The sequence below is a fragment of the Marmota monax genome, unplaced genomic scaffold, assembly GCF_021218885.2.
Source record: "Marmota monax isolate L192 unplaced genomic scaffold, Marmota_monax_Labrador192_F-V1.1 WCK01_AAM20220418_F8-fsc00087, whole genome shotgun sequence".
NCBI classification, from domain to species: domain Eukaryota; kingdom Metazoa; phylum Chordata; class Mammalia; order Rodentia; family Sciuridae; genus Marmota; species Marmota monax.
Window position 1 is genome coordinate 395,330 of NW_026693476.1, and position 15,946 is coordinate 411,275.

At 41.4% G+C, this 15,946-nt stretch overlaps 1 protein-coding gene across 3 annotated transcripts; it reads right to left on the minus strand.

Moving 5' to 3' along the window:
• Positions 1–5,746: 5,746 nt before the first annotated feature.
• On the minus strand, positions 5,747–8,057 carry LOC124101943 (FMR1 autosomal homolog 1-like). Of its 3 annotated transcripts, none has more exons than XM_058583584.1 (2): positions 6,753–8,007; positions 5,747–6,653 (listed from the first exon to the last, which is right to left on the minus strand). In XM_058583584.1, exons 1-2 carry the CDS (start codon positions 7,936–7,938, stop codon positions 6,022–6,024), a joined length of 1,818 nt encoding a protein of 605 aa, XP_058439567.1. In that variant the 5' UTR covers positions 7,939–8,007; the 3' UTR covers positions 5,747–6,021. The 3 variants fall into 3 exon arrangements, with proteins under 3 accessions (XP_058439567.1, XP_058439569.1, XP_046314124.2); XM_058583586.1 differs by having other exon boundaries at positions 5,748–7,923; positions 7,980–8,057; XM_046458168.2 differs by having other exon boundaries at positions 5,749–6,752; positions 6,840–7,995.
• Positions 8,058–15,946: the final 7,889 nt, after the last annotated feature.

The window sequence follows — 15,946 nt, forward strand, 5'->3', positions numbered from 1 at the left end:
GTTTTTTGAGCATTTACTTATAAAACCTGAATATCGAGTGCTAGATTGGAGGTCAAGTATCTATAAATTTTATTCAAGCTATGCCAGCAATTTTAGTGGCAATAATTGTAAAGAAGCCTGTAGTGCTAGTTAGGCATCTCCTTTCTTTGGGATGACAGGAGGTAGAAGCCATCAGCCTCAAGTCCTCTTCTGTGTCCAGAGGAATAGAGGCAAAGTCATTGTAAGACTCCAGCCTTTGCTGTCAATGGCTCCTAGAGACCACTTCCACACACCTTCCCCAACTGGAAAGACAAAGGTCAGGGTCAGGCCAAGTGCCTTTCTTAACACTTCACCACATAAGACAGGAAGGTGCATAGAAGGATGCCAAAGTCCAGTCTCTGCTCTATTGCACACATTTTTTGTAAACTTTAGAAATAGTTCAAATGTTTAAACTCAATATAGTTGTTAGGAAAATTTACATTTGACACTTTCCCACCAGGACTTGAGCAGTACATCATCCACTTGGACACTCTACCTGGTACCACTGAGGTCAGCGTTACCTAGTGCTGGGGTCAGTCTGCACCTGTGCTCCCTAAAGAATCCCAGTTAATCCTGCTTAGTTGACATCAAGCTTCTGCACTCCCCTTGTCTCTCCTCAGGTGCCACCTGCACACTCAGCCTCCGCTCTGCACTAGCTCTCAGGCTGTTTCCTCAAGGTGCGCTCCTTGGTCTCTTCCCCAAATCCCACCTGCTCTCTGGTGGTCCTCCCAACACCTTAGGCTCAGCTTTCTCTCTGTGCTCATGTTTTCCCCTAGCACTTTAGCCAGTGGCGGAGCATCTGCCCCTGTTTTCCTTATTCCTTCCCACAGGCTGCAGTCCCCAGGAGCAGGTAGGGGAAGGGAGAGTGCAGGCTGGAGCTGCCTGCCATTGCCCTGTTGGCTTTTCCTCCTCTGTGTGCTGCATGTCATGCAGTGCATGCTGGTGTGTGTGCAGGAGCTCTGACTGCCTGTAAGAGGCAGTTCTGTGCCAGTCTGAGGTAGGAATGGAGGACCCTGTTGTCCCAAGCATTTGGAGGCCTTATGCTTATTGAGTGGAGGCCACCATCCAATCCAATATCCACTTCTCTTCCTCTGCTCACCCTTGTCTGCCTTTTGGTGACAATGCCTCCATTTGTGAAAATGCCTCAGTGTGTTCAATGACAGAAATCACTGGGCTAAAAGTGAGAGTGAAGGCCTTGTCCAGATCCCACCTCTCTGCTTTGCTTCCTGTGCTACTGACATAAACATGCTGAAGGCTGTACACCTCACAGAGCTGGGCAGTAACTGGCTTTTGTTTTTTTTTTTTCACATCTGAGGGTCCTGAGGGCATTCTCCTTACCACTTCCTGACCTTACCCCTGCTGGTGACCCTCTACCCTGATGCCTGCTGCAGACCTAAGGGTGTTGCCGGCAGTTCCCGAGGGATTCTTTTCCATTTCTCCTTCAGACCACAGTTTACAAGTATAGCTTTAGTGTGAGTGCCACTCCACAGAATTCATGATTTGCATATTCCCACACTTGTAACTTTCCCTGTCTCTGTCTCTCTGTAGCATTCTGAGACCTAAATACACAGTTTTACTTTCAATTCATTTTTCTTCACTTCTACTGAAAATGCTAAATGTATCCCCACCTCCCAACAAAACAGAGCAGAACAGAACAGAACAACAGAAACAAAGAAAGAACCCAATTATGGGCAATTAAGAGGTGCAGAGTTCCATTTATGAGGGTCTGTTGATGATACACACCAATTGCCATACCAGCACCTTCAGCACAGTGAAATCTTGTGAGCTGCCAGGTATGGTTGTGCATGTTTATAATCCCAGTGGCTCAGAAGCCTGAGGCAGGAGGATTGCAAGTTCAAAGCCAGACTCAGTAAATGCAAGGCACTAAATTACTTAGTGAGACCTCTGTCTAAATAAAATACAAAATAGGGCTGGGGATGTGGGTCAGTGGTAGAGGGCCCCTGAGTTCAACCCCAGCATCACCCCCATCTCCCCAAAAAGAGTTGTGAACAGAGGAATGATCTGATGTGATATTCTCTAGATATAAGGGATGGGGTCCTAGAAGCTCAGTGGCCATCAACTGCCACCCTCTCCAGTTCTGAACCAGAAAGAATCCTGTCTCCTGAAAGCAATGCCATCCGAGATTTCTCGTAAGTATAGACATGGGAGGAACCTTATGGCTCCAACTTTGCTTGAATGTGGGGGAATGGAGTCTCACTCTCAAGCCTCAAGCTCACTTACTAAAGAATTCCTCCCTGGTTTCCAGTTTGAGTACCTTGTCCAGAGCCTTAATCTCCTGCACTATTCTTACTGCACCAACAAATAGATGGTGCTCTGGCCTAGATAGCCTCCTGCTCCTGTCACCAGGCCACTCCAAGCAGTCAAGGCCAATGAAGGAATCGGAACCCAGCCAGTAGGAGGTGTGATGACAGGGTGACCCTGCAGAGGTCTAAAGAAAGAAGTCCATTGAGTGCAGTACACAGAAAGCCCTTGTGGATGATGTAAGGGAAAACCCACTCCAATTCATTTCTCCCGCTGTTCTCTCACCCCACACATCACTTCCGTGATCCCAAAATATGTGGGAATTTCTCTCCACCATGCAGGGAATCAATTATGTAGAGGTCACCAGCTGAGCAGCCTCTACTCCAAGCCAATTCTGACACTCTCTACCTGGAGATGGTGATAGACCTCACAGGGTGAAAGCCCTGTTCCCAAGACCATCCCCTTACTGCTTAGACAGCTGTTGTATGCCCAAAGTTGTTTGACCTGTACTTTTAAGCAATTGTTTTTAAGGGATTGTCTAAAATTTCTGGTTCTAGCAAGTTCCTCCTATTAAGGTTTATTAAAGTGATTGAGAAGCTCATAGAACTCAGAGAAATATTTGCTTGCATTAGGTGGTTATCATTAAGGAGATTGCAGAGAATACAGAAAAAGATGGACAGGGTGTGGTGTAGGAGAAAGTGCATGTAGTTTCCTGGTTCATGCTGCACATACCACATTCCAGGCATCTCCACGCCTACAGCTCTCTGAACCCTGTCCTTTTGGAGTTTCATGGAGACTTCGTTGTATAAACGTGGTTAAACATGGACCAATACTTCAAAGTGTGATTGCACAGAAAGAATGTGACCAAGAGCAAACTGGATGAGTAGCTAGTAAGGCCTATCTGTTTAGATTACTCAGCATTTCTTCCTGGAGGGTATGGGATAGGAACCTTTGGAATAAATAGATCCATGACCTCCTGTGTCCTGCATTGGGCATCAATAAGAGCCAGGAACTGTAAGCAAATCCCACAGTATATGTATCATAATATTAAGTCACATTTTGCTTTTTTGATCACAGAACACTATGTCAAACTGATATATAAGCCAAAAGAATCTTCCACATAGCTTGAATCTCACTGAATTGTTGACAATCAGTTCAGTCAATCATATTATATTCATATATGTCCAGGGAGAGGCTACTGAGGATTTCATTTGACTTGCATGTCCCCTCCGTATTCAGAAGTCAGAGAGCTCTCTGCAAACAAGGAGCTTCCTTTCTGGCATGTGGTGTAATTCAGCTGAGGGACATTGTCCTCTCCTGTTCTGTGCCTTGCTGCAGGTATAATAAAATATTTGAGTTTCCTGAATTTATAATCCTCTTACTCCTTCCTGGCTCTCAGTTTCCCCTCATCCTCTGCCTCATTAATCAACAAACATTTTTCACCTTTGGAAAGGACATTGAGTTTAGCCACTGTGCCTGTGTACACAGCAGGCAGCAATACTAGCCCAGCAAGTGCCTCTCCTAGTTCACTGGTTAGGATGGGGTTGGTTACATTGGTTTAGAACCAGTGGACCATGTTGACTACCAGGCTATAGACCTGTATTCACTGTTGCTCCCTCGTTAGCAGGATGGGGTGAAGCAGGACCAACCCCATTACACTCTTGGGAATTAGGTTATCAGGAATCGTCACTATCGCAGATGTGCAGTTGACGGTAGTCCTGAATTTGTGACCACGGTGTCAGGTATTGGTACACAAACTGAGAAAAAAAAATTGAGGTGAGGAAAAAAACTATTAATATAAATCCATATATATGTATATAAGTGTATATATACACACACAAACTTACACAAATAGATGCATATGTATATGGTTGTCATATCGGCATGCTCCTTTTTTGGCAGGAGTTGCACAGTCTTACCACCATCCTCTCCTCTGTCCCCACCAGTCCACCAGGACTACAGAGCACTATCACGGGGGGATGTTCTTTGAGCCTCACTATTTCTGAGTGTGAGCACGGACTTGAGAAGGGGTGGATGGCAGCCCTTCATTCCTTTATCTCCTCCACTTTAGACATCCAGTGTTTTATTTGCCCCTTTCATTCTCTAGAAAATTATTACTGAGGAGCGTCTCTCTCTGTCCATTGCTGGAAAGCATGGGCTATACAGAGAGTTCCTTGTTTTGCAGAACTAATATTTGTCTAAGCTTGTGCAACAGCTTCTGCTCTGGTCTGTAGCCTTCTGAGCATTTATTTGTCTGTGGCACTGAGTAAGCAAAGCCAGATACAGAGCCATTTCTAGTCCTATCATGGTGCATCTGTGGCTCCCAGGATTTCCAGAAACAGTCTCACTGGCCAGAATGTTCAGGATCTTCCCTCCATGGATTCTGTAGCCATCTGCTGCCTCTATACCTTTTGCAGGAAGACAGACAATTTTCTATGGTATCATGACCCTGAAAGGGTGGGAGAAAAACTTGTCTTGATTAAGCCCCATCTCGATTGCTATAGAACCATCATGCCAATTCATTTTGCAGACCTAGGTGACCATATTCATTGTCAAAATGGGGACATCACATTGTCAATTCCAAGAATCTTCCCAACTTGGAAGCGATTTTTTTGATGGACATTAAGTCCTACTTCAGTGTGCACTCTGGAATATGTCCACATGGTTGCTCCCCAAGTGGTTGTCCTTGTATGTACCAGGGTTCTTCTGCCCTTCTGCCTGATGCAGGGCATGAATTTGGCCACTTCCCATGATTCACAAAACCCCAGGACACAAGAGGCTTTTTTCTCATGGTTTCATTTTTATACATGCAATTCATCCCACTGAGCTTATTAATTATCTTCTTCCATCAGACTTATTTCCATGGTAATTATTGCCATCTATTCATCTTGGACCTGTTAACAGCAAACCAAATGGGTCTCTGTTGGTTAGTTGAGAGCTGTTTCTAGGTCTCTGTCCAAGTGTTGATAGACTCCAGCAGCTCTTTACATACTTCCAATCCTAGGGAAATAGGTTATGTGCTTATGACTATCTTCTCCCTGCCTCCCTCAGGTAGCAGGGTCCTATGTAAACCATTTCTATTTGATTCAGGTCTCCTTGGGCAGTAGCATGCCAGTAGAAGGTTTCCCTGATGTCTCCTAAGACATTGTGATATTTCAGGTTTCAAGATTTCATGAATTCTATTCATGTGAATAGCTTAAATTAATGTCTGATAGTGGGAAAGAAATGTGAAAATGGTTAGAATCAAAATGGGCTCACTGGGGTCAACTCTCACAAACTGTCAAAAAAGCTGGGAGTCTGAAGGAAGTGCTTTTATTCATACTTACCTGAAAACATGACATAAGTCTCTCCCAGGAGCAACCTTGCAGGAATGCCGTGGCCATCTGAATTCAAAACTTGAATGTATTTGTCTCAGGAACTTTAGTTTCATCTCCAATTATATTCACCATATTTTTATTTTTATTTATTTTTATTTTTTATTTTTTTTATAGCCAGCAACTTTTTTTAATGTTACATATACTATTCTCAAGGCACATCTGATGATATATTTTATAACACAGTAGGTGTCAAAGTATGTTTAACATATGATTTCTTCAGGATCCCTCCCCTTTCTGAATTCCAAATGGAGGAACTGAAAGTGTGATGTAAAGACTGGCGATCCATATTCTATCTTTGGCAAGCTTGTACAAGCACTATTGTAAATGTAATGTAAAAGAACTGTAAACTAGGAACTTCTTCAGTTTATGAAACACCATTCAGGACTGCTGATTCTTGAGTGTTCTCTTCTTTTAAGGTATTAATCTTTTCTTCTCCTGGAGTACGCTGCAGCTTAGTAATTTCATCGCCAGAAGCACTAGTTGGGCCATTTATTGCCTTTTCTGAAGGACCATGCTCTTCAATCACATCTTTTGCCATTTCTTTCTTGTTTTTAGCCAAAGATTCCCTTGGGAGGTTTCTTTGTCTGCTCTGAGACTCAGCTCTAGAAATATAATCTGCAACTGTGACTAGCCCATTTTCATTAACTGAAGCTGTATCAGATTCAGTCATTCCATCCATCAGAACAGCATCTTCATCAGTCCTTCCTCTAGGAGACCGCCTACGACGGTTAGTACTGTGATGAGATTCGCTGGCATCAGTGTCTGCAGTTTGATCTGATTCTGTATTATCAAGTAAGCTGTATGGATTGCTGTCTGGATCTTTGAGCACAGAACTGATGGAGGATTTGCCACCACGTGGTCCACCACGACCTCGACCCCCTGAAACACTTCTGCCTCTTCCTCCTGGGCGTCTCCTGCTGTCACGCTGATGTCTGCTCTCCCGATCATCCTCTCCTGCCAATGACCAATCGCTCAGCTCATCTTTACGCTCGGATTCTGTTTCAGAGGGGTTAGACAGCTCAGAATTTGTACCATAACCGGAGGTGTAATTAGGGCCCCGACGACCTCTGCCTCTTCCACTATAAGACCTAGAACCTTGTACAGAAGAGACGGTACTTTCATCAGTGGCATATCCTTTCTCTTTTTCAGGCCCTCTGGTGGAAGAAGGTCTGAAACCCATACCAATCTGTCGAAGCTGTTCATCAATCTGTAGGCGTTCCATTCTTAGCTGCTCTACTTCCTTGAGATAAGCAATATGATATTCTAAAAGGACTTGTACATTTCCAATGCTTTCTTTAGTGCCAACAAATACAAATGGAACCATACCATCTTCTCTAGGTAGTTTATTTTCATTATCTCCTTCAATTCTCACGCGAACCACACCAGATTTGTCCACTATTTCTTGAATAACTTTGCCATTTTTTCCAATTACCTTTCCAACAAGATTCCTAGGAACCTGAATAAAATCCTCCACAAATTCCAAGAAACCTCTAGCCTTTTTAACAGCATCAGCACTTTCTCCATAGATTCTAAATGTTCCAGTATCTTCATCTAGTTCAATGGCGGTAACTCCAGGAACCTTCCTAGCTTGTTGTATATTACTACCATGTGTACCTATTGCCAGTCCCATTAAATCTTCTCTCACAACAAATTCTTCATGAAATGCTGCTGCAAGTTGTTTCGTGCATTCTAAATGCTTAGTGGCCTCTTCATTTCTGGAAATTAGCATCAACTTTGTACGAATACTTCGCAGATGCATGTCACTTAAAATATTTACTCTCTTCACAGTTGCTTCACTGGCAGACAGTATCATTAGCTGCGTGGTTTCTGGATGGTAAAAAATTCTGCATGCTCCTACTGCTTTTTTAAAATCTTTATGTGCATTTTCATTAGCACACGCCTCTCTCAAATCCTCAGGAACATCAACTGTGCACTTGAAGAACGTATTTTTTTTGACAGTTTTATTCTGATTGACAGGCCGAAGACGTTCAAATGTCACTATTTCATTGTAAGTGGCATCACAAGCAGCATATTCAATGACATAAAATTCTCCTTTCATCATCCGAACTTTAGCCAACCACCATCCACATGGTTCTTGGTCAGTTGCTCTTGAATATACCTCTACTTCATCTCCTTCACTAATTTCTTTTTTTATATCAGGTGGTGGTGGTAATCTAACTTCATTAAATGGAACCTGGCGTTCTGGTTGCCAATTATTTTCAAAAACAACTGTTAGGGAATCTTCATGAACATCTTTGATAAATCCCTGTAATCCCGGCATCTTGGGAAGCTGAGGATCAGGTAGGAAGATCACAAATTCACAGCCAGCCTCAGCAGCTTAGTGAGATCCTTGTAGAAAGCCCCGTTAGAGCCGCGAACGTCCACCGTCAGCTCCGCCATGTTGGAACCGCAAACCTGGCAGGGGAGATACCATGATCACCATATTTTTAAATCTTTGTGGCCAGAGATCATTCTTTCAAAATATTTACTGCAATCCTTTTCAGTTTTCTCTTTTAAAATCTCATTGCAGCAACGTATTTTAATTTGTCCATAGTTTTCTGTGGCACACATAGTCCCACTGTCCTGCTCTGCTCTTATAAAAATGAGTATCATCATTTTTGGGAGAATCATCCTGTGATTTTTCCCCACCTTTAATGAATAGCATCACTGTAATCCATGCCCATCCAGTGAATGTCCTCTCCTGCAAAGTCCTATTAGTTGGTTTTCTCTGGATGGTGCTCATAAGTCTTTGCATAAACCCCACTTTTGTCACACATAAGGCTGTTGCACACTAGGGATTACTCTACATTCTCCAGGCTCAAGCAATGTCACAAATTTCCACTCACCAATTATAATTGATATTGTTTGAAGGATGTGTACTCATGCTGTTATGTTTGCATAGGAGCCCACTCCAAAGCTCCTGTGTTAATGCAGAAAAATTCAGATGTGAATTTTTTAGATGAACACAGCTATTACCTAATCAATTGATTCTAGTTTAATGAACTTGGCTAGGTTTTAACTGTAGGCAGGTGGAGTGTGGCTGGAAGAGGTGGGTCACTAAGGATGTGCCTTGGAAGGGTTGTTCTTTCCTGCAGCAATTTCCCCTCTCTCTTATTCTGCTTTCTATCAGACATGAATTACAAGTGCTCCTCCATCAGGCCCTTCTACCATGATGTTCTGCCTTATCTTAATCCCAGTGGAGTGGACTTGGTCCACCATGGAATAAAATATATGGAACAAGGAGCCAAAAGAACCTTTCACTCCTCTACATTTTTGTTGTCAGGCATTTTGGTCACAGCCATGAAAATCTGCCTAAAATACATTTTCTATTCTATGGTACTTGTAGGAGAAACACTCTCCCAATTAGATACAAAGTATGTTCCTGTAACATAGTCAGGTGAAAGAGGGGCAGGGACTTCACATAAAGCCTGTTGAAAGATCACACCTCTCCTGTATGCTTTCATTGTATTCCATCAACCCTTACTTTGCTATTAGGACCTTACCCATGGGTTTTGGCCTCTCTCTTCTCCATAGGGAAGCATTCCTGTGCGAGATGTAGTCTTCCTTTGCATCAAATTTTAAGCTAATGAGAAACAGTTTATTTACATAAGCCATTTTACGCATTTCCTTTCTCAGAATTCAGTCAACCTTTCAATTTTATGTTCCAGAAATTTCTCCTTCCCTAAGACCTTTATCCCCTCTCCTGTGCAAAAGAAATTGTGTCCCCAGCAGGAGCTCCAGCCAAGGGACCTTGGACTGTGGTCAATCTGTATCTTGATTCCTCTGATTCAGATTAGATTTTTGCTTTGTTTTTGTGCACTACTGTGTTGATTAACTGGTCCTGGGTCATCACATCCACCCTTGAAAGATGTGGTGATAAAATCTTTGTTCAACCCCATCTCTGTTCATGGGTTTCATTTTATTTCTTAGTAACCATTTATAATTTCCCACCTGCTGTGAAGAGTTCTGGGAGTGTTGGCTTACATTTTTTTTCTTTTGACTTTCACCACTACCAACATTTTTAATAAAAGAAGCATATTCTTATATGTCTTAAAATTAGCACAAGGCACAAGATTGGAAGAAAGCATATAAAAAAAGCTATTTGGCTAACAATTGGAGGCTAAACCTACACAGAAAATACTGGTTCACATTCCTCAGTATATGTTGAATCTGGAGATTCAAAACACAAAAGGTCCTGTGGCTTTTTTCTAGTTACCCAAGACTTGGATTTGGTAGGCAGTACCCTAAGGGTAGGGGAGGCATGCTGGGGGGAGAGGGAGGGAGGGAGGAGTAAAAAGGAAAAGGAGGAAACAGTTATTGATAAAATGTTCATCATGTTCTGATTTCAACCTGGATTAGTCAAGAAGCAAAGAGTACTTTGTATAATCCAATTTCCACATGGTGTCTGCTTCACGTTGTCCTGTCATCTAATCTATGGACAATATAGCACCTTCCTTCCCCCAAAGTTTACACAAATGCTCTTACCTCTGGTGGGACAGATATCTTCCAAATGCTACCTTGACCTGATGCTGCTGGCTGTGGGAAACTGCCTGGGATGTGGTTTTTTTCTTTGTCCTGGCTAGAGTTTGTATGGAATGTCTCAAAAATACCTTTATTTCAGACTTCCTTGGCCTCAAGTGTTTTGTTTTAACTTTTTAAAAATCCCTTTATTCCTCAAAAATCTTTGAAAAATTTCTAACCTTCTTAGGATGAGTCGTGTGACTGTCCCTCTGCTTTCCACTATTTCTTTCCTTCTATTAGACCTTGGGATTTTCACTTTTTAAAGTACTTTTTATATATCTGCTTAAATTTTTTCACTTTTTAAAATTTGTTTATTTATTTTAATTAGGTATATATGACAGTAGAATGTATTTTGTTTCACTGTACACAATTGTAGCACACCTTTTCATTTCTCTGGTTGTACACAATGTAGTATTGTACCATGTGTGCAGTCATACATGTACCTAGGGTAATTGGTGTCCATCTCATTCCACCATCTTTCTTGCCCCCATGCAACCTCTCCACCTTCCCTCCCCTTTGCCCAATCAAAGTTCCTCTATTTTCCCCATGCCTCCCCCTCCCCATTATGGATCAGCATCCATTTATCAGAGAGAACATTTCGCCTTAGGTTTTTGGGATGGCTTACTTCACTTAGCATGATATTCTCCAACTCCATCCATTTACCTGTAAATGCCGTAATTTTCTTCTCTTTTAATGTTGATAATATTCTATATAAAATTATGGTGTATATATACCATAGTTTCTGTATCCATTCATCTATTGAAGGGCATTTAGGTTGGTTCCACAGTTTAATTATTGTCGAGGACAGCTGTTTGGTATTGGGCAATCACTGTGCTGTGTTAGTGACAGCCAGGGAGATGGGGGAGTTAGAAACTATGGGTACCTGGCCAGTGGGCATTCCAAACTGAGAGTTACCTGACCAAAGATGGCGATGACGGTGACCGAAGATGGAGGCGGCTGCCTTCAGCCATGTGGTGTTGGGTCTGGTGGGGGGAGCTGGGTGGTGATGGTATTGGGCAGAAATGAGCTCTGTGGCATGCAGTCTTGTGGCTGTCAACTGTCTTCAGAGCCTGTGCGATGTCCCCAGGTGCAGGCAGGCTACTATGCATAAGGGAGTAAGGCAGTGGCTACAGAATCCCAAGATGGAGGCGATGGGGCAAACCCCACTGCCGCAGTCTGGCTGGGCACAAATCACGAGCCACTGAAGCAGGAACAAACTTTATTTTTAAACTGCAGGAAAACACTTCACACAGCTCCCGGGGAATCCTCCCGAACGCGCCAGGAGGCTTGTCCAGGAACCCCCAGCCGGAAATATCTCTCCCGGAAATCCCTCCTCCTGCACTCCCCCAACCAATGGGAACTCTCGGGGAATCCCTGGAAATCCCCACGAGAACTCCAAAATAGTGCGAGAACTCAAAAGTTGCGGCAGAGGCGGATAGTAATGCCTCGCCTGTCAATCAATACTGTTGGCAAAATGCCAGGGGCCATACAGACTCGGCGGTGGCTCTCAGCATCTCCCCCTTTTTGTTTAATTAAACAACAAGCAATGTGGCTTAGGGACCGTGCCTGTTAGGCAGTCCAATTCAACATATGGTCCTTACCCGTCATCGGATGAACTGACCTCTAGGCGTCAGCCTCCTGTCTTAGGTTGGTACCACTGCAATTGGATCATACCCGTCACTGACTACCGGTCCAGCATACAGCCATACTTGTGGATAGGCCTTTGCACCAGTGGGGGGGTGAGGTTCTTTGCCTCACCTCTGTTGGCCCCCAAATTTTAGACCATCACTAGTAGAAGGGAGGAGGATGCAAAATGCCATGACACTAAGCCAATTGAGGGCTCCTTTGAAAAATTGTACCACCGGTGACACCATCAGCAAAAATACTCCAGCACTACCACAATTCGCTGTACCAACAGATAGTTCACAATGCATACAAGTGATACATAGTCCAGGCAAGTTCTGCAAGCAATTCAAAGCAGAGGAATCTGTCAATATGTCCATTTCCTCCCAAAGTAAATCAACTCCTTAATTGAGCATTACTTGTTGAGTTATTATTCATTGATGCATCAGTTTTTACAGTTTGTTGTGATAACTATCGAAGAAGCTGTAGTTTGGTTTTATCTTTGTCTTCACCGGCACTGGGATGAAGATAGGAATTCTGGCAATGATGCTAAGAAAAAAATTATGTAACATTCCAACAGGCACTAAGAAAACAATTTTTTGAACAATTTACATTATCCTGAACAGAATTATTAAATATAATGAGAAGGAAAGGTGAAAGTAAACAAACAGATCTGTTAACCTCCTTATTTGTTCACATATTAAAACAATTTTCAACAGCTGTTTACCCAATCTAAATTAAACCATTAAAATCACGTGAATAAAAAAATTCGGATCCATTTATTCATGAGCGCTCCTCATATATGATATATGGACATACGCACATACAGACATACAACACAAAACAGAAGTGTGCACACATAACATACAACACATAAGACAATAGTAAAGGCCTTGTAGCTTTACCTAGGTGAAATCTCCATTGCAATGCTTAAAAACTCCACAGTCAAAAAATAAAACTGATCAGAAAAACATTAACCTAGGTCTGTATGAGCTCAAAAATAAAATAGAACTTTATGATGTGGGAAAAGGCAAATAATAAAATAAATATTGAAAAAAGCATCCTGGTTAATCACTGTCGCAGATGTAAGAATAGCCAAACTGGAGTTCTGGATATCAGCTGTTATGGATTTGAGTCAAATCATCTTCCTTTTGGCCTGTAGAAATTGTTTTAGTTAATCTCTCTGGAATCCAAATCGGCTGCTGTTCTCCCTGTGGAAAAACACAAACAGAACCCCGACTCCAGACAATCACTGGGTCAGGACCTTTCCATTGTCCTGTTAGAATATCCTTCCAAAGTACCTTAGGCTTATGTACATTTTTTGGACACATATGCCTTTCCGCAGCACTAAGCCTTGAGGAATCCAAATTTAAAAAGTTTAGAGTAAAAAGGGTTATTTTAAGTTTATCTTTGGGTGACATATACCCCTTTCCAATTCCCTCTTTTTGCTTTAGTAAGTACATTTTAATAGTTTGATGAGCTCTTTCAACTATGCCTTGTCCCTGTGGATTGTATGGAATTCCTGTTATATGAGTAATGCCAAATGATGAGCAAAATTGTTTAAAAGAGGTAGAAGTATAACCAGGACCATTATCTGTTTTTAACTGTTTTGGAATGCCCACAGTGGCAAAATTTTGTAAGCAATGAGCTATAACATCTTTAGTTTTTTCTCCGGAATGAAGGGAGCCCATCAAAAATCCGGAAGAAGTATCAACTGTAACATGCAAATATTTTAATTTTCCAAATTGTGGCAAGTGTGTGACGTCCATCTGCCAAATATGGTTAGGTATCAGTCCTCTAGGATTGACTCCAAGATTAACTTGTGGTAAAAAGGTCACACAATTTTGACATTGTTTTATTATTTGTCTAGCTTGTTCCTTAGTTATTTTAAAACGCTTTTGTAAAGTATTAGCATTGACATGGAACCTTTTATGAAAATGTGTAGCTTCTTCTAGTGTAGAGAAAATATGTATGTCATGTGTAGTTTTATCTGCTAAATCGTTGCCCAAACTAAGGGCTCCGGGCAATCCTGTATGTGCCCTGATATGTCCTATAAAGAATGGATCTTTTCTGTCCCAGATTAGACTTTGTATAGCAGAAAACAAAGAGAAAACAGTAGAGGAAGGGGAAATCCTGCCAGCATCTTCAAGGGATACTATAGCATTAACTACATACTGACTATCAGAGAATAAATTAAATACAGAATCTTTAAACATCACAAAAGCTTGTAAAACTGCATTAAGCTCTACCTTTTGAGCTGATTGTTTGGGTACTAAAAATGTAAAAGTTTGATCAGGGGTAACTACTGCTGCTGTACCATTATTTGACCCATCAGTGAATACATTTGGAGCATTCATGATAGGGGTTTTTCTTGTCATTTTTGGAAAAACTACAGGATGCGAAGACCAAAAAGACAACAAAGGATTAGATGGTAAGTGATTATCAAATGAAACATTAGATTTACACATGATTATTGCCCAAGTATTTAACTCATTAGCTAACTCATCAATTTGATCCATAGTATATGGAGTAATAATTTTATTGGGAGAAATTCCAAACACTCCCTTTGCTGCTTTTATTCCTTTGAGTATTAATTGTCCTACAGCCTCAGGATACCTAGTAAGAATAGTGTTAGGAGAATAAGATAAATGTATCCACAATAATGGACCTTCTTGCCAAAATACTCCTGTAGGAATATTTTTTGTTGGTATTACAATAAATAATAAAGGCAAAGTTATATCAATTCTATCCAAATGCATATTTTCCATATATGTTTCAATAATTTTTAATGCCTTTCTTGCTTCAGGCGTTAACATGCGGGGTGAATTTGGATCTGATGGACCTTTTAGGATATCAAATAAAGGTCCCAACTCTCCTGTTGGTATGCCTAGATAAGGCCTTATCCAATTTATGTCTCCTAATAACTTTTGAAAGTCGTTAAGTGATTTGAGTTGATCTACTCGTATTTGAATTTTTGGTGGACGGACCATGGTTGAGGATAATAGAACTCCTAAATAATTAATTGGAAAATGTAATTGTACTTTATCTATTGCTATCTCTAGATTATAATTTTTTAATAAATTTGTAAGTGTGGCATAACATTCTAGCAATGTGTTTTTATCTTTGTGTGCTAACAATACATCATCCATATAGTGAAATATTTGTAGTTTAGGATTTTGATTTCTAAGTGGCTGGATTGCTTTGTTAACATAAATTTGACACATAGTTGGGCTGTTAGCCATCCCTTGAGGGAGTACTTTCCATTCATATCTCTGATCAGGACCTTCATGATTCAGTGCAGGGATAGTAAATGCAAAATGTGGACTATCCTCAGGATGAATTGGAATTGAAAAAAAACAATCTTTAATATCTATAGCTAAAACGTACCAGGTTTTTGGCAAAGCAGACAATTGAGGAATCCCCGATTGAGCAGGTCCCATAATAACCATCTCATTATTAATGGCTCTTAAATCTTGCAATAATCTCCATTTACCAGATTTCTTTTTAATGACAAAAATGGGAGTATTGTAAGGAGATACGGAAGGTTGTATATGTCCCTCTGCTAATTGTTGTTTGACCAGGTCATGGGCTGCTTGTATCTTTTCTTTAGTCAGGGGCCACTGAGGAACCCATACTGGTCTGTCTGATTTCCAAGTAATTTTTATTGCCTCAGTGACCCCTTCTGAAAACCCAGTCCATGTCTATTTATTCCCTGATCTATTTGAATTGGTGCTGCTATGCCTTGTTCTCCTAATCTTTTTTCTTTCCTGAAACCTTGTCTAGCCCTAATAGTGGGCGCATTTGGATTGATGTTATTTGTTAATGTCAAACCTAATTGATCTAGGACATCTCGTCCCCATAAATTTATAGGAAGATGATCCAATACATATGGCTGTATAGTTCCTTCACATCCTTCAGGATCCTTCCAATCTAATACCATTGCACTTCTATGGGGATTAGTCGCCACTCCTAGGCCTCGAAGCGTTTGAGTGGCTTGTTGTAACGGCCAATGTTTTGGCCATTCTTGACGAGATATGATGCTAAGGTCTGCACCTGTATCCAGTAGTCCATTAAATTCATGTCCTTGAATATTTAGTTTTAGCATGGGACGAGAATCTAAATTTAAAGACAGCATAGCCCAATCT